At 37.2% G+C, this 19,798-nt stretch overlaps 2 protein-coding genes across 4 annotated transcripts in view; one reads left to right on the top strand and one right to left on the bottom strand.

Annotated features, from left to right (window-relative positions):
- The first annotated feature begins 21 nt into the window (after positions 1-21).
- On the top strand, positions 22-14,782 carry LOC131107602 (placenta-specific protein 9-like). 2 transcript variants are annotated; one of them, XM_058057802.1, is made up of 3 exons: positions 22-155; positions 11,209-11,294; positions 11,573-14,782. In XM_058057802.1, exons 1-3 carry the CDS (start codon positions 113-115, stop codon positions 11,714-11,716), a joined length of 273 nt encoding a protein of 90 aa, XP_057913785.1. In that variant the 5' UTR covers positions 22-112; the 3' UTR covers positions 11,717-14,782. The 2 variants fall into 2 exon arrangements, with proteins under 2 accessions (XP_057913785.1, XP_057913776.1); XM_058057793.1 differs by lacking the exon at positions 22-155 and adding an exon at positions 4,262-4,508 and having other exon boundaries at positions 11,573-14,780.
- A 2,933-nt stretch (positions 14,783-17,715) lies between these two features.
- Positions 17,716-19,798, bottom strand: part of LOC131103421 (serine/threonine-protein kinase 32C-like) — a 79,099-nt gene continuing 77,016 nt past the window's right edge. For both annotated transcript variants that reach the window (XM_058049712.1, XM_058049703.1), the window contains one exon: positions 17,716-19,200. In XM_058049712.1, the coding sequence (XP_057905695.1) occupies positions 18,999-19,200 (202 nt within the window). In that variant the 3' untranslated portion in view covers positions 17,716-18,998. The remainder of the gene's footprint in view (positions 19,201-19,798) is intronic.

Here is a 19,798-nt window from a genome sequence, read left to right on the forward strand (position 1 = left end):
GCAAATCAGACGGTCTAAGGGGATAGATGCAGACTTAGGGTTTATCTAAGGAGCAGTGATCCGCAGACTCAACCCAACAGGGGGGACAATTGTGAACTGTTGTGGATCAGAAATGAAGATCTACGTGATGGGGGAGCGGAAAGGGAAAGCAGAAGGTGAACCATCTGTAATACTTATACCTTTACTTCCCAAGCCTATAACGAAGGTAAAAGCTGCTCAGGATCATCTGTACACCGCGATTTATTCGGATCCACGCTTTGAAACGTCGGCGCTGGCGTCTGTACAACACTGAAACAGGATGTTGCTTAAGAACCGTTAAGCTTCCAAGTCTCAGCAAAGGTATCGACGACACGAGCCGATGTGCACAACCGGGGTGGGGCAACACACTCGGGTGGAGAAATGAACAAAAGTTGACTTGGATTCTTCCAACTGTAACAATGTTAGGTTGCGATCGTAGGAAAGAACCAATTTTTTTCTTATGGAAATATTCCATTGCAGGAATATTCTGCCATTCTTTTATTCAGGACTTCCTTTCTGTACCAGTCTTGAAAGGAACAGGGACTGAAAAACTAGCCAATGACAGTCCAGGAAGGCTTGGTCTTAAAGGAGAACTGAATTTAAAAATTCAGTTCATCGATATCGGTATTGGTATCGGTACTCTGTTGTAAACTAAAATAGTCAATCTAAAGATGGAATCAACAATATTCATTCATTTTCTACCGTTTATCCCCATGAGGGTCGCGGTTGTGCTGGAGCCTATCCCAGCTGTCTTCGGGCAATTGGTTGCCAGCCAATCCCGGGTCACATATAGACAAACAACCATTCACACTCACATTCATACCTATGGACAATTTGGAGTCGCCAATTAACCTAGCATGTTTTTGGAATGTGAGAAAACCAGATATATCGGTAACTCAGGTCTCCTAGCTGTGTGGCCTGCGCGCTAACCACTCAACCACCGTGAAACCATGTAGGCAAACATTCATTCATTCATTCATTTTCCACCGCTTATCCCCATGAGGGTCGCGGTTGTGCTGGAGCCTATCCCAGCTGTCTTCGGGCGATTGGTCGCCAGCCAATCACAGGGCACATATAGACAAACAACCATTCACACTCACATTCATACCTATGGACAATTTGGAGTCGCCAATTAACCTAGCATGTTTTTGGAATGTGGGAGGAAACCGGAGTACCCGGGGAAAACCCACACAGAAATTTGGAGCCCGAGCAGGGAATTGAACCCTAGTCTTTTCACTGTGAGACCTGCGCATTAACCACTCATGCAGCCCTGAATTAAATCTAATAATCTAATAACAGTCACATTTATTGCAAATGTTGCTCTGAAATTTGAGGAGAATGTCAAAATCAATAGAGCGGCAGAGTTGCCTTTGGGGCGAGAGGCGGGGTACACCCTGGACTGGTGGCCAGCCAATCACAGGGCACATATAGACAAACAACCATTCACACTCACATTCATACCTATGGACAATTTGGAGTCGCTAATTAACCTAGCATGTTTTTGGAATGTGGGAGGAAACCGGGGGAGAACATGCAAACTCCCCACAGAGATAGCCGAGGGTGGAATCAAACTCAGGTCTCCTAGATGTGTGGCCAGTGTGCTAACCACATGACCACCGTGCAGCCATGTAGGAAAACAATGTCAATAAAATGATAGCTCAAATCTCCTATTAATACTTTCCTGTTTTTAGCTTCCATATTTATTGATAAGTGCGCTCCGTGTACACATAAGGGAATTGAACCCACTCACAGTTGTCATGAGGAGGTTGTCCTACCTTAAACCCTAAATTAAACTTAACATGACCCCTAGTACGACCTACACCTACTGGTAATCCTTATCTTAATCCAACCCCAAACACAAACCTTGAACTGTCACCGTCTGTCCTTACTTGTTGGTATATTTGATGTGGTGCCATGGTGACACACACAAGACACCGAGCAGACCCTACAGGGCCAAGAAAGTGGACATTAATCGGCGGAGAAAGAGAAGGTGACCTCGCCTGGAGCAGTTTGTCACATGACACACCCGTGTGACCTGGTGCCAACATCTTCTCACTTTGGATTCATACGAGGCTCTTTGCACACGTAGCATAGATGTTAGCATCATTTCCTGACCTGTCATTGGTCAGGACACCTGTCACGTCCACGGATGGAGACCATTGTCCCGACCCGTCTCACATGTCTCTCTCTCTCTCTCGCTTCTGCCGCTTAACTCGTAGATCTGCTTAGCCGGCCAGACGAGGGAACAAAACATGAGGCAGGAAGACGGTCTGGCTTCAGGACGATAACTTCCTGCGTGCTTCCTGCGTGGGTGCGAGTCAGACGCAAAAAAGTCAATTCGGAGGGAATAAAAGGAAGCAATCAATGCCACCACAGAGGGCATTCTTTGCTGCCCAATTGATTTCATTTCACAGACTTCCTGCTGGAAACACGCACATTTCCCTCAGCAGCAGACGGACTTTTTCATTCTTTTGATTTTACCTACTAAAATGAACAAAAATGGATACATTTTAATGTCAGCTTTATTAAATGGCGCCTCTTGGTTATGGTTAGCTACACAGGGACGTTATAGCAACAGAAATTGTGTTTTGTGCAGACCTGCCAACATGTACACGTTTTGTGTACTCAACATTGAGTTTGACTCTTGAATACGCTTGTATGCTTCACGGCTCTCTTTTGTTACATTTTGCTGGTTTCATTTTCATATTGGGTCTGAACTGTACAGATGAAAAAATAAATATTATCTGTTTCTTAACAGTCATTTAAAAAACACTAGCCACGTTTACATGAGGAGTTTTTCTCTTTCCGAATATAATAATTAATAATAGCTGCTTCGCTAAAAACTTTTAAAATAATTTCTCTGGAAATTATATATAAAAATAGTAATATAATAATATATAATAATATAATAATAGCTGCTTCGCTAAAAACTTTTAAAATAATTTCTCTGTAAATTATATATAATAGTATTAATATAATAATATATAATAATAGCTGCTTTGCTAAAAACTTTTAAAATAATTTATCTGGAAATTATATAATAATATAATAATATAATAATTTAATAAAATAATAATTTAATAATCTAATAATCTAATAATAGCTGCTTTGCTAAAAACGTTTAAAATAATTTCTCTGGAAATTATATATTCTAATAATATGATAATATAATAATATAACAATATAATAATATAATAATATAATAATATAATAATATAATAATATAATAATATAATAATATAATAATATAATAATATAATAATATAATAATATAATAATATAATAATATAATAATATAATAATATAATAATATAATAATATAATAATATAATAATATAATAATATAATAATATAATAGCTGCTTCACTAAAAACTTTAAAAATAATTTCTCTGAAAATTATATATGATAATAGTAATATAATCTAATAATCTAATAATCTAATAATCTAATAATCTAATAATCTAATATTCTAATAATTTAATAATCTAATAATCTAATAATCTAATAATCTAATAATCTATTAATAGCTGCTTTGCTAAAAACTTAATAATATAAGTAATAATAATATAACAATATATAATAATAGTAATATAATAATATAATAATATAATAATGTAATAATCTAATAATCGCTGCTTTGCTAAAAACTTTTAAAATAATTTCTCTGGAAATTATATATAATAATAATATAATAATATAATAATATAATAATATAATAATATAATAATATAATAATATAATAATATAATAATATAATAATATAATAATATAATAATATAATAATATAATAATATAATAATATATAATAATATTCTCTGGAAGCACGGCAATACACACCTCCGGATGACGTATCGGGTCGGACGTATGCGACTTGACCGTTCATACTGCATTCGCATTGCATACATATTGGATTTATATCCACAAATATCGGACTTACGTCTGGCGTTTCGGGTAATTAGCCGCCGCCTGACCAATGATCACATCGCGAGCCAGAAAAACAGACGCTGAACGGGTAGACCAAGGAAAACATCAGCAAAACATTGTGAAGGTATCACTATCTACTCTATGTAGAAAACTTCCCATCAAACGTACAATGGCGCCAATAGAAGATGTAAACAACTCATTAGCAAAAATAATAAGAAGGCCATAAAAAAAAAGTACAGAGATGAGCTTTAAAAAAAAAAAAGTCTGACAGAAAAGTTCAAACTTTGGAGGGAACTCCATGTACGGCAGTAAAGCAAACAGGTCTAAGGAGACCAAGATTGGAGTCCCCTCCTCGGTATGAACCTCCCACCCCTTCCCAGAATCTGAGCTTGCTGCTCCGCATTTCATGTTTTCATTAGGAATTCTGGCCGCAACCACGTCGGGGGGGGGGACAGCTCGCAAAGCAAAGTCGGAGAAAGGAAGGATTTTTCACCGAATACCATGACCCGCCCTTCTACCGCCGTTGTCGGACTGCTCATCCTCTTGATTGGCTACACTGTGGCAGGTAAGGGATGCCATCGGATGGGGGGGGGTTATCATTCGGGGTACATGCGTTGGAGGGTCTACAGCAGAACATATGGTTCATATTCATGGCAGCTCTAGTTACAGTTCATCTCATTTACTGCTAGCACAAAACTTTCTTTCCTCTACTGTCTTCATTCTGACCAGATGTTGTACTTTTATGATACTTCACAATACTCCGTGTTGCAAAAATGGTGACTACATACTGCAAGAAATGTCAGCTGAATAAATCATAACAAAACAAATCTTCTGGACAATCAAGAAGGCAAATAGACGGTGTGGATCACAATAGATGAAAATATGAGCTGGAAACCTCATATTACAAATATACAACATAAGGTACAACATAATATTTCAATATTGAAAAAAGCAAAATTTCACTCCACACTCTTTATTGCTCTCTGCTTCTACCATATCTTACTTATTGTGTGGAAATATGGGATAATAACTACAAAAGCAATCTTCACTGGTCAAAAAAAAGGCCAGTAAGGATAATTCATAATGCCGCCTACAGAGAACATACTAACTCCTTATTTGTAAAATCACAAATACTTCAACTTGCTGATATAGTTCATCTTCAAAACAGCTAAAATAATACATAAGGCTAAAAATAAGCAATTAGCTAAAAATGTCATCCAATACTTCTCTACAAGAGAGGAGAAATATGATCTCAGGGAAGAAGTACATTTGAAACACTTCTATGCTAGGACTACGTTAGCATTAGCATAGCATTTCAGTATGTGGAATCAAACTATGGTGCATTATTAAAAAAAACACAAAAAAGAAACAATACAAGCAGTTGATGTTTGCTAAATACAAGGATGAAGAGTCTTGAACCAGAAAATGAAAATAAAAATAATGTGATAAAAATATATAAAAAAAATAATTTTAAAATAATTTTATAATAATTTAAAAATAATTTAAAAATATTTAAAAATAATTTAAAAACAATTAAAAATTAAAAAATAACAAAAAAAATTAAATTATATTAGGAAAGCAGGAAGTGAACAAATGCAACAGTTACGGATTGTAAAAGTACCAGATGGAGGGGTATGGTCATATCACTTTGGTACGTGACAAAAATGAAAATAAAAATAACATGCCAAAACATTTTTTTTAATAATTTAAAAATAATTTAAAAATAATTTAAAAAATAATTTAAAAATAATTTAAAAATAATTTAAAAATATTTTAGAAATAATCAAAAATTAAAAAATAACAAAAAAAAATTAAACTATATTAGGAAAGCAGGAAGTGAACAAATGTAACAGTTACTGATTGTAAAAGTACCAAATGGAGGGGTAGGATTTAATAAGCTTTGCTTCTTCCTACTCCTTTTGGACATGTGGAACTGGGAACTGATTATGGGATGCACTCAATTGTAATCTGATGCATGTTCAAATGAAATAAAACCATTACCATTACCATTACATTTAAGGTCTGCAAGCATAGACAGAAGCCGGGTGGGGTACAGTACTTAAGTACATACATTATGTACCTGTACATTATGATATGCGTGTACTCCATGCAGGGAAAACTAGCTGGCTGCAGATGACAGATTGACAGTGAGTTGTAAATGTTGTATAAGTTGTGTTGCATAATTAAAACCGATGATGCATGTACAAAAAGAGTGAATAAGTATCTATCAAGATTGGTATCGTTCATGATAACGAGGCAGCGACTAATTATATATCTCTGGAGACCAAATTGGATCCTCCAGAAGAAATGAAATCATATCTCAAGCTATCGTTCAAAAGAATATCTATTTCTTTGTCTTATTCAAAAAGAAAAGTACAGCGTGAATAAGAATGAAGAACTACAAATTGCACTTTCTTGGAATTTGTTTTACTTTTTCATTTCCATGTATAATAAAGTATTACTTTATATTAGGGCTACTTCATATACATGCTGTAACATGTAATAGTTGCTGTATCTGGTTGTATTTTGACGATTTACCAGTGCTGATGAGTGGTTAGCGCGCAGGCCATACAGCCGGGAGACCCTAGTTCGATTCCACTTTCGGCCATCTTTTTTTTGCATGTTCTCCCCGTGCATGCTTGGGTTTTATCCGGGTACTCCGGTTTCCTCCCACATTCCAAAAACATGCTAGGTTAATTGGCCACTCCAAATTGAGTGTGAATGGTTGTTTGTCTAAATGTGCCCTGTGATTGGCTGGCGACCTTGAGGATAAGCGGTGAATGAATGAATGAAAGAAAACACTCCCAAAACGTATTTGCTATTGATACAAATGCTTATGCTAGATTCCGCAACAACAACAAAAACAGCAACACTTACAAAGTCCACTCAGCTTGAGATGGCTGTATCTTCCAGCAAACGAGTATCTTGTTGAGTCTTTGTAGCGAAATGGAGCGCTAACGATCCGATATTCCTATTAGCGATGTGTCACGTTGGTCTGCAAGATAAAAATAGTTTTTCATGTTAGCTGTAATAATAATAATAATACAGCTATAGCTTAGATAATATGCAACTCAGATACAACTCAAATGCCCGTGGGCCACAAGTTTGAGTCCCCTGGTTGGTAAGATCAGGAAACCTCCCCATGTTTTGTCGGGCGTTCTGGGTATTCTTTACTTTGGACATAATCCAAGGCTAATATCGAAATATGACTTATTAAACACATTTAAATGACAACTGTCTTAAGCTAGCTAAGGAAACTTTTTCCCATCACAGCGTCTGTGTTTTCCGCAGAAAAAATGTACTCTTTTGAGAACAAATAAACACAAAAACAAATACTTTTTCTTCAATGAAACAGTGGAGCTTCAGGTTGTGCAGGGGCGTCAAACGGCAGAGGGCTGTGATGATTTCCTAATGACTTAATGACATTTTCAGACAGCACTGCTGTACATCCGATATTTTAGTACATGCATCTCCTGCCGAGGGAAATAATTTAGTTTCAACGTTTGGGTGGCCATCACATACACAAACATGCTAGCTTAGCAGCCATGCTACATCCACACTCACGCTCATTCACCTTTGTCCTCTGGTGGAGCCACAGAATTAGATCATCACGTCTCAGTTTGTTTTTCCCGTGGCCGCTAGCCTGGAAGTGTTGTGTTTGGCTCTCGGAAGAACGCTGACGGCAAAAAAAAAAAACAAATCTTCATCCTGCCGTGATGCAAGCAACAGGCAACATAAACAAGAATAAATGCAACCTCCCTGAGTGGAGACCCAGCCGGCTGAGGATGGAACAGCTATTGTACAACGACAGAGTACTAATAAAACATAAAATAATTATTTATAATAATAATTTAAAATAATTTAAAAATAATTTAAAAATAATTTAAAAATAATTTAAAAATAATTTAAAAATAATTTAAAAATATTTAAAAATAATTTAAAAATAATAAAAAATTGAAAAAATAACAAAAAAAAAAATTATATTAGGAAAGCAGGAAGTGAACAAATGTAACAGTTACTGATTGTAAAAGTACCAGATGGAGGGGTAGGATTTAATAAGCTTTGCTTCTTCCTACTCCTTTTGGACATGTGGAACTGGGAAGAAAATGAAAATAAAAATAATTAAAAAATAATTAAAAAATAATTAAAAATAATTAAAAAATAATTAAAAAATAATTTAAAAATATTTAAAAATATTTAAAAATAATTTAAAAATAATTACAAATTGAAAAAATAACAAAAAAAAATTATATTAGGAAAGCAGGAAGTGAACAAATGTAACAGTTACTGATTGTAAAAGTACCAGATGGAGGGGTAGGATTTAATAAGCTTTGCTTCTTCCTACTCCTTTTGGACATGTGGAACTGGGAACTGATTATGGGATGCACTCAATTGGAATCTGATGCATGTTCAAATGAAATAAAACCATTACCATTACCATTACCATTACCATTACCATTACCATTTTTGTTTTTACTCGGCATACTCAGTTGACGGGGAATATCAGCATGTCGCTGCCTGGCCTCTTTTGCACTATTTCATTCCATGTGTGTGCAGGGAAGCCGCAGACATGCGGATGTTGTGGTTTGGGGCGGGTTGGGGTAGCTTGGAGGCTCATGTAGCACATTTTGTTAAAGTGTCCTCTCCGATAGACTCAGGTCTGATTAGACCACTGGACCTGACTAAGCAGATCTCTGCCCGAGCTCTGCCTTTGGGTTCAACTCCCACATCACCATGGTGGACCAATCCAGAACGGAGGTATCCCAGATAGCCTTAAGAGGAAACTCATTTTTGCCACTTGTGATCTTGTCCTTTTCCATGACGACCGATGACTACAGTTGAGGGTCGGAAATCTTGGATTTTAAGACTATTCTATTTTTAGAGGAAAAACCTTCAGTCATTCCCTTCACAGTCTTCTCTCCAGTAATCTGGAATAGACTTTTCCAGGGATTTGATTCCCCAATTGGTAGGACACACCCTTCTTGATAAGGGGGACAAATGCTGAGGTTCTCAGGTTCTCGACTTCCTTGCAATGTTGGGGATACGCGTCAACCAAGACAGTCCCTCGGCATCCATAAAGTAGGAATCTTTGGAAAATTCAGAGCTCCATGTGGAGGAGCAGTGGTATTCCCAGTTCTTCTCAGGGAACGGAGATATCCCAGACAGCCTTGGGAGGGCCACTTGTGATCTTGTCCTTTTCCATGACGACCAATGACCATAGTTGAGGGTCGGAAATCTTGGATTTTAAGACTATTCTATTTTTAGAGTAAAAACCTTCAGTCATTCCCTTCACATGCTTCTCTCCAGTAATCTGGAATAGACTTTTCCAGGGATGTGATTCCCCAATTGGTGGGACACACCCTTCTTGATAAGGGGGACAAAATGCTGAGGTTCTCAGGTTCCCAACTTCCTGGCAATGTTGGAGATACGCGTCAACCAAGACAGTCCCTAGGCATCCATGAAGTAGGAATCTTTGGAAAATTCAGAGCTCCATGTGGAGGAGCAGTGGTATTCCCAGCTCTTCTCAGGGAACGGAGATATCCCAGACAGCCTTGGGAGGGCCACTTGTGATCTTGTCCTTTTCCATGACGACCGATGACCATAGGTGAGGGTCGGAAATCTTGGATTTTAAGACTATTCTATTTTTAGAGTAAAAACCTTCAGTCATTCCCTTCACATGCTTCTCTCCAGTAATCTGGAATAGACTTTCCCAGGGATGTGATTCCCCAATTGGTGGGACACACCCTTCTTGATAAGGGGGACAAAATGCCGAGGTTCTCAGGTTCTCGACTTCCTGGCAATGTTGGAGATACGCGTCAACCAACACAGTCCCTCGGCATCCATAAAGTAGGAATCTTTGGAAAATTCAGACCTCTGCCTTTGGGTTTCAGCTCCCACATCACCATGGTGGACCGATGCAGCATCCGCATCACTCCGGAACGGAGGTATCCCAGATCGCCTTGGGAGGAAACTCATTTTAGCCACTTGTGATCTTGTCCTTCCCAAGACGACCGATGGCCATAGGTGAGGGTCGGAAATCTTGGATTTTAAGACTATTCCATTTTTAGAGGAAAAACCTTCAGTCATTCCCTTCACATGCTTCTCTCCAGTAATCTGGAATAGACTTTCCCAGGGATGTGATTCCCCAATTGGTGGGACACACCCTTCTTGATAAGGGGGACAAAATGCCGAGGTTCTCAGGTTCTCGACTTCCTGGCAATGTTGGAGATACGCGTCAACCAACACAGTCCCTCGGCATCCATAAAGTAGGAATCTTTGGAAAATTCAGACCTCTGCCTTTGGGTTTCAGCTCCCACATCACCATGGTGGACCGATGCAGCATCCGCATCACTCCGGAACGGAGGTATCCCAGATCGCCTTGGGAGGAAACTCATTTTAGCCACTTGTGATCTTGTCCTTCCCAAGACGACCGATGGCCATAGGTGAGGGTCGGAAATCTTGGATTTTAAGACTATTCCATTTTTAGAGGAAAAACCTTCAGTCATTCCCTTTACATGCTTCTCTCCAGCAATCTGGAATAGACTTTTCCAGGGATGTGATTCCCCAATTGGCGGGACACACCCTTCTTGATAAGGGGGACAAAATGCTGAGGTTCTCAGGTTCTCGACTTCCTGGCAATGTTGGAGATACGCATCAACCAAGACAGTCCCTCGGCATCCATAAAGTAGGAATCTTTGGAAGATTCAGAGCTCTGCCTTTGGGTTCAACTCCCACATGACCATAGTGGACCAATGCCAGCAATCCGCTCCATGTGGAGGAGCAGTGATATTCCCAGTTTATCTCAGGGAACGGAGATATCCCAGACAGCCTTGGGAGGAAACTCATTTTGGCCACTTGTGATCTTGTCCTTTTCCATGACGACCGATGACTACAGTTGAGGGTCGGAAATCTTGGATTTTAAGAGGAAAAACCTTCAGTCATTCCCTTCACAGTCTTCTCTTCATTAATCTGGAATAGACTTTTCCAGGGAGGTTGAGGATGTGATTCCCCAATTGGTGGGACACACCCTTCTTGATAAGGGGGACAAAATGCTGAGGTTCTCAGGTTCTCGACTTCCTGGCAATGTTGGAGATACGCGTCAACCAAGTCCGTCCCTCGGAATCCACTGCAGACATAAAGTAGGAATCTTTGGAACTTCCAGGGACATTGTAGAGTTGACCGGTTTGGAGTAAAGTTTCCATGGTGGAAAAAAAGTCTCGACTGTTTCCATCCTCTCACATGTCCACTTTTTGTTATCCTTTCAGAATCCGAGCGGACACCTCGTTCGGTTTCTTCAAGTGCATGTCAGGAACATGCAAGTCTTCACAGTCGTCTGGATGTGGTGGAAAAGGTGGAGTAACAATTTGGTTGTTTAAGATGTCGTCTATTCCTCTTCGCCACTGAATCCCGTTTCCATACTCAGGTCGCTAATTGGTGCCAGTGGGCTAAAATAAAAATATAAAAAATACTTCATACGACCTTCCCTTACAAAACGCTTTGGGCAAGTCTATTATTCATACGCTAAAAAGATTGTATTATTCATGACTGATGACTCCATTATTCATACTGGAGCTTATTAATGTATTATTTAGTTCCTAAGTACACAAACATAGTCTCTGTATTTTGCAGGAAGTGGAGGACACTGTTGGCAAATTGGAAGCTGAGCTGGATGCCCTCCTGAAGGACATCCAAGACCCAAAGTGGCGCCCTCTGCTGGACAAGACCGGAACTCCCGTAGACATCCTGGAGGACCCAGCTAGTGTCCGGTCTTAAATCTTAAATAAAAGTTCAAAGCTTTTCACCTTAGAAGAGTTAAAAGTCGCACGCTTGTATACTCATCTCTCATTAAGGAGTTAAACGACTCAAACGACTTCAAGACGGAGTTTTATTCCTGTATGAAAGCAATAAAGCAGCATGTTTTGAACACACAAGCAGTTCCATAAAGTTTACAGTACGATGCTTTTCACTAAACCCTTCACTGTGGGATGGGATGGAAGAAAGGAGTCACGTGACTTGCGTGTCTTCACCTCCATTTTAACAGGACAAAAACGACACTTTTGCATACTCGGAAAAGGTCGAAAAGGGAATCGACCGGAATAGAAGGCATGCTTTTGCTGGTCAAATACGAGCACACGGCCTTGGAGAAACACTTTAGAGCATCCCATACGTGAACACATCAAACGGACAAGGTCAACAAGGTCAACAAGGTCAGCAAGCAATGTCAAATGAAGAGTTATGAAATAATAGCAAGCTACAAATTCAAATCTAAATCAGTTATTAGTCAGGCGTACGGTATATTTGTGTGCATGAACGTGGCCGATACTTTATTCCAGTAAGTCAATGAGCCTTGATACTTCATTAAAGCAATAATATGTACTACGTATACTATAGTTAAATTACCATAACAGTGTTTCTCTAATAGCCAACATCAGGGCCATTAAAATATCAGTGGAATATTTATGGAAATTTAGCTTGGAGAAAAAGTTCTATTAAGGCAGGGAGTACTTTCAATGTTACAGCAGCCCTGCCAACGTGTACACATTTATTGTACTCGACATTGAGAACCCCCTCATTAAGGTCCAAAAATTACTGGAATAAAAGCATAATTTGTTACGAGAAGAAAATGAAAATGAAATGACAGAAACAGCGGCAGTTTTATGAAAATAAAGTCAAAATATTAATGGAAAAAAGTCACAAAAATGTGAGTAATGTCATAATTTTATGTGGAAAAATAAAATTTTTAATTTAATGTTTTCATTTTAATTTACATTTAAGTAGCATAAAATTAAAATGTTAAAAAATATGTTTTTTTAAAACTTGTAATATGAACAAAATAAAGTTTTATTTTTTGGAAAAATTAGGTTGGGGAAAATATTGTGGGAATAAAGTCATAATGTTATGACAATTTACAAAATAGAAAAAATAAACAAGTCATATTCAAGTGAGAAAACAGTTGCAATTTTGTGAGAACAATGTTTAAGCGGTAATATTATGAGAGAAAAATAAATAAAATAAAATAAAATTGTGTTAGCACTAGCATCGATGTTAACATTGCAGCTTATGCTCATTTCTGGCACTTTTCCGGGAAACCCGATTAGCATTGTAACAACGTCTCAATGTTAGAGTAGCCCTGCCAACGTGTACACATTTATTGTACTCGACATTGAGAACCCTCGCATTAAGGAAGTAAGGTCCAAATATTACTGGAATAAAAGCATAATATATTACGAGAAGAAAATGGAAATGAAATGAAAGAAACAGCTGCTTTTTTATGAGAATAAAGTCAAAATATTAATAGAAAAAAAATCATATTCTAACACAAAAATGTGAGTAATGTCATAATTTTATGTGGAAAAATAAAAATTTTAATTTAATGTTTTAATTTAAATTTAAGTAGCATAAAGTTAAAATGTTTAAAAAATATATGTTTTTTTTTAAAACCCCTTCATGACGGGAGTAAGGTCCAAATATTACTGGAATAAAAGCATAACACATTACGAGAAGAAAATGGAAATGAAATGAAAGAAACAGCTGTAATTTCATGAGAATAAAGTCAAGATATTAATAGAAAAAAATTCATATTCTAACACAAAAATGTGAGTAATGTCATAATTTTATGTGGAAAAATAATATAATCTAAGCAGTATAAAGTTAAAATATAAAAAATATGTTTTTTTAACTTGTAATATGAACAAAATAAAGTTTTATTTTTGGAAAAATTAGGTTGTGTTGGGTTATGAGAAACAAATGAAATAAAATAAAATAAAAATTGTGTTAGCACTAGCATTAATGTTAACATTGCAGCTTGGGCGACCTATATATTATGCTAATTTCTGGCACTTTTCCGGAATACACGATTACCCGATTAGCATTATAACAACTTTTATAGGTCAGTAAAGTGTAAAAAGCATAATAGGTCTCCTTTATACTTTATACTTATACTTATACCTTATAATCTGTCATGTTTATACCAAAATATTATGCTATAATGTTACATCTTCCTCCCTGGGCTCGTAGTGGGAGCCCCGCAGCAAATGATGCAAATATGAATGCTATATTAACATTAGAATGATCATAAACCACCTACAGGATGCCCGAAGGTAATTAATTTCATACAACAATATCATGCCGTTTACGTAATACCAGATTTATATAACGTTCATAGAGAATCCCACACTGCATGAACAATGAAATATGATATCATCGGTCGCTTGTTCATGCACCAATCAAGCTTATACTGAAAAATGTTACACATGCAAACAAAGAAGATGATAGAAACAGGAAATGGAAGTGATTTGGAAGATGCTACCTTTTCAGGAATTCTTTCCATCCAAACATTTGAAATAAACAATTCAACATTCCGGATAACAGAACACAAACTTATCGTATCTTTCGCTGCAAGTTAAGGTTGACAGAAAACAAATAAAAGTACAGTGGTAAAAAACATAAGTAATTACATTTTTAACAATATTAGAGCCCTCCAGACATAAAATAACACCCCTATAGTCACTTTTACTCTCGTATTACCCAATATAGTAGACATATGAGAAAAAAAAGCCATTTAAGACATAAGTAAGACTTGTGTCAACGCGTGTTGCTGTAAATGAGTTCCGGTGTTTGTAAACAGGAAGTGACGTTTGACGCTTCAGAGTGGACTTTTCGCTTGGTGTGGGTTACGGCCTCAACAGTAGGGTTAATCGTAGGGATTATTGTGGTCTGTTGTGAGATCAATCAAAACCTGCAATAAAATCCTGTTGTTGCGGGGCGATCAATTCTGGTGCTTGTGTGTCTCGCCCAACATTACAGTCACATTACTGACACCTAGTGGACCAGTGTAGAACGTTACATGTCGTTACATTGTCTTTGAATGCGAATGTATTGAATTTGAATACATTTGACTTATATTTACGCTTGAAAAAGCTTCATTTAAGCAAAACAGGGAAATACATATTTCTTAAAAATAGGGCCATTCATATTTTGTTAAAATTATTTTTTTTAGCTAAACACATTTTTGAAAAAAACGAGATCGAGGGGAGCCACAAAATTGTGTGTGGTATGTGGTATGTTTAGTAACTAAGGCGGTTAATGTTTACACAATTTTGAAAAAAACCCTTATAATTTTGGTCCATAAACACAACACCCCCCCCCCCACCCTTGAACTATTTACTCTGTGCACCTGGCTGGAGAATACACACCACATACAGTACAAGAGTACTACATACAGTATGTGCCTGCACAGAGGAAGAATAACGGCATTGATTCGCTAACGTTAACATCATTCGGTGTCCCAAAAAAAAAAAAAGTCATCACCATGGTAACCAAGTGGAAATGAACATCACAAAAAAAACCCCGAGAAACACCGCCACCGAGATCGGGCACTCTTTTAGTCCGGAGTGTTCATCTGTTGCAACCGTAATAAAACTAACTGAATGGTAATGAATCCTGGAGGGGTCATGGATTCGGTGCGCTGTTGCAAAGAGATGCGTGAGGAGAAGACGGCTAGTTTTTTAAGAAAAACTTGCAAGACGACCACAGGGATAAAAGACAGGGATTCGTTTTCCCGTTGTTGAATCTCTTCGGTTTCCACGTATCGGCAATCGTATTTAGACTATTCGATCTATGAGATACACAAGAAGAAAATATACATTCACACTTAGAAATGGTTATGCAAATGGTAGAAAAGCTTTGGCATATTTTGCCTACAAGTTGTGCCTGCACACTTGGAGCGAAGAGCAGAATGAAGCCAAACCGAGGACCGACTTCAACTTCACACGCCTCCTTTTTTTTTTTTGATTTTTTTTTTTTTTTTTTTACTTTAATGTCTAATTTGCAGTCCCACATAAAACTGTGGTGAAGTTACGTTACTACAATGTATGCTATTTACATGGTTTTTAATACTACCCTAGATATGATGGTGGACCTTTGCTACATGTTTAAAGTGGTACGTTCCACTATCACTATGCAGGACTAACTCATAAATACGCTTGAATTACGAATCCGGGGATGAACTTAACGGAATGGTGATCTTGTAGAAGCACAATTATTCCTTTCCGGGATTTTTCATGCACCTTAAAAGGAAAAAAATAGGCCATCATACACACTCCTTAAGTAAGACATGGAGATGTATTTTTTTCTGTGCATTCTAAAGATATAAAAGCAGATAAAAAAGGAATGTGACCTGCATAATAACCAATAACCAAGCACCCCGGAAAGAAGTTCTGGTGTGCGTAAAATGACCAAAATATGCCAAAATACTGTAAGTATTACATTCAGCTGGAGCCTATCCCAGCTGTCTTCTGGCGAGAGGCGGGGTACACCCTGGACTGGTGGCCAGCCAATCACAGGGCACATATAGACAAACAACCATTCACACTCACATTCATACCTATGGACAATTTGGAGTGGCTAATTAACCTAGCATGTGTTTGGAATGTGGGAGGAAACCGGAGAACCCGGAGAAAATTCACGCATGCACGGGGAGAACATGCAAACTCCACACAGAGATAGCCGATGGTGGAATTGAACTCGGGTCTCCTAGCTATGAGGTCTGCGCACTAACCACTCAACCGCCGTGCAGCCTGTGAGTACTCCATGGTTGCAGCATGGATCCAAAACCATAAAACCCATTACATGCATTAATGAGTTATCTGTTTTTATCCTTTTTATATCTTTAGAATGCACTGAAAAGAGAAAGGATTGTGTATGACGAGCAAAACTCCAAAAAAAACTGCAGTTTTCCTTGGAGTCAGGGCATTTGGCAGGTATGAAATACTGCATCTTGATCATTTTACACATACAATGTCAAGGCCCGGCTAATCTACGTCTATTCAGAAACACATGGTGGGCTGGTCTAGTAGACCCGCTAACAAGCTAACAGGTCTTCCGATCAAACGCTTCCTTCACTCGTAGTGCAAAGAAAAATAACACAAGTAAGATGAGGAACACACAAAGTAACCACACCGCAGTGACTATGCAGGAATAGAAATACATGCAAAACAATACTACAGTAATCCCTCGTTTATCATGATGGTTTTACCAACCACGATAAGTAAATTCATGCAAAGTAAGAATCATTATTTATGAATAAAATCATCATTTGTATCATGGGTTGGGTTCAGTTTGTTGGTGCAGTAATAAATAATGATTAAAACAATATTATAACATCATTCATTATAACATCATGAATGTGCCTTCTGAAAGCCTTTTTGTTTTATTTTAGTTTTATTTAATTCATTTGAATGCTTGAAAATGCTTAATTTAGGAAAAAAAAATACATAACATGAGCTTAAATTCGCATACATGTTCATAATAACGAGCTATATTCAACCACAAAACATGATTTATGAATTCATATATTGTTGCTAATATATAAATATATTAAGAACAATATATTTATTTATTTATTAATATATTTATTTACAACATATATATTAACAAAAATATATTTATTAATAATATATTTATTAATTAATTAATATATTCTTAATTATACATATTATTAACATCAATATATTAATATAACAATATAGTAATAATTATTATTAATAATATATTATATTAATTATTTATATCAATTAATAATTAATATATTTAATAATATGTATTGATGATTAATTAATATACATATTAACAATATATTTGTTAATTAATAATAATAATTAATAATAATATATTGATAAATAGATAAATAAATGAATTAATCAATCATATATACTAACAACAGTATATTAATTAATAAATAAATATAATAATTAATAAATCATGTTTTGTGGTTGAATATAGCTTATTATATATATACAATATATTAATTAATAATATTAATTAATAATAATATATTAATAAATAAATAAATGAATGAATTAATCAATCATATATACTAACAACAGTATATTAATTAATAAATAAATATATTAATTAATAAATCATGTTGTTTTGTGGTTGAATATAGCTTATTATTATGAACATGTAAGCGTATTTAAGCTCATGTTAAGTTTTTTTTAATTAATATATTGTTATATGATATATAAAACATTCCCGCAAGGTATGCCGGGTAACATGCTGTGGAAGTGTGTGCGTGGGCTTCCCAGCATGTCTTGCATGCCTTATATATACTGTATATAGGCTACATGCGTAGTCAGAGTGGTGCAGGTACATTGTGTGTTCCACATGTTGCGCATCGAGTGAGGCGGCCATTTGTGTTGATAAGATGTTGGTTTGTGATGCGATGTGAGTAAATATTAAATATGTAAATATTAACTGCATGTAAAAAGCACTTCCTAAAGCAAGCTAAAGTTAGCTTTTGAGTGCTTTATATGAAACTCAAACGTTTACACTTCAGGCAAATCAGATGTTTTTTTTTTTTTTTAGCGATACGGCCTAATTATGGCAATTATAAGCACAAGATAGCGTGTTTTCCCACAAATTAATGTTAAATTGCAAATATGTAGTCAGAGTTGGTGTTGAGCTAATCATCAGTAAATACAACTTCCGCCATGTTTGCCGCTGTTGCATAAACAAAGACTTTTCTAAAGACGTTGCATTCGAGCACACACACGATTCCCCTGAATTGGGACGCATGACATAAGAGGGGCTGAGAGGGAGGGAGAGGGAAGTCGAGACGGGCAAAACCGTAAAACCGCCTGCGTGTGCTGAATAATTCAGTCATCCCAGGATGATTTTGAAGCGGAGGACTTAAGAAGCGTTCTCCGCTAAAACCACCAAAGACCCCAAAATATCGTGAACGTTGCTCGGGATGTCATCATCCTGTGGCGGAGCATTCCACTTAACCTCAGAGCGGGTGATACTTGCTTCGTCATGCTGGGATGCAAATTTGCATAGAAGTTAGAGCGTCATGAAGGGCGGACAAGGAGGTGGAGAATCCGCTTCATTTACGCCGGACCGGGAATGGTGCTACTTGAAGAAAACCCCCAAAACTATGCGTCAATCCCCCCCCCGCTTTTGGCTACTGTCTACTGTCAGCTATGGCTACTAAGTACAGAGGGGACAACGTGTCCACGGGCGAGACCTTCGCCGTGCATCATAAACTGATGCGGCGCTAGCAGCTTCCCGGGGAGGAACACACCGAGCCGCACATGCTCAGTTTGGAAGAAGACTCGGGCTCGGGCGCCATCCCAGGCTCGGGGTCGGGTTCAGGCTCGGGCGCGTCGTCGTCCGTGCCTGTGGCCTCCGCGTCGCCGTCTCCGCTGGCATCATCACCCCCGGTCTCACAATGACCCTCCTCTTGGCGCTTTTTCAATCTGGGAACGGGGGAAAAAACCCAAAGGGCATGCCTCAATGCGTTTGGGACTTATTCAGTGCTTTTCTGCTGCCATATTGTGTAGCTCAGTATAAATAGAAGTAAATAATTACAGCATTAAGTCATTTCTGTGAAAGAAGGATTTCAGTGAAAATGGTTGGTAATAAATGAGGTAATAATTTAAAGAAGTACAGAGAGAGCGGAACACAATCAATAATTAATGAACCTCAAAATCTGTATGACTGACTATACAGATATCAATACAGCCGATCCCACTATTAGTGGGGGTGCATTCAGACCCCCCCTGAAAGGCAAAAAACACAAATATTGTATTTTCTGGACTATAAGTCGCTCCGGAGTATAAGTCGCACAAGGCCAAAAATGCATAATTAGGTAAAAAAAAACATACATAAGTCGCACTGGAGTATATGTCGCATTTTTTGCGAGTTTACTTACCGTATTTTCTGGACTATAAGTCGCTCCGGAATATAAGTTGTACAAGGCCAAAAATGCATATTAGGTAAAAAAAAAAAACATACATAAGTCGCACTGGAGTATAAGTCGCTTTTTTTGCGAGTTCATTTACCGTATTTTCTGGA

Source organism: Doryrhamphus excisus, chromosome 2 (assembly GCF_030265055.1).
Source record: "Doryrhamphus excisus isolate RoL2022-K1 chromosome 2, RoL_Dexc_1.0, whole genome shotgun sequence".
Classification (NCBI taxonomy): Eukaryota; Metazoa; Chordata; class Actinopteri; order Syngnathiformes; family Syngnathidae; genus Doryrhamphus; species Doryrhamphus excisus.

Excerpts from the sequence above, each read along its gene's own strand:
- LOC131107602 (XM_058057793.1), top strand. The coding sequence starts at position 4,445 with ATGACCCGCCCTTCTACCGCCGTTGTCGGACTGCTCATCCTCTTGATT. Across the intron at positions 4,509-11,208 it reads GATTGGCTACACTGTGGCAG|AATCCGAGCGGACACCTCGT; the intron begins GTAAGGGATGCC and ends TTATCCTTTCAG. Across the intron at positions 11,295-11,572 it reads GTCTGGATGTGGTGGAAAAG|GAAGTGGAGGACACTGTTGG; the intron begins GTGGAGTAACAA and ends TGTATTTTGCAG.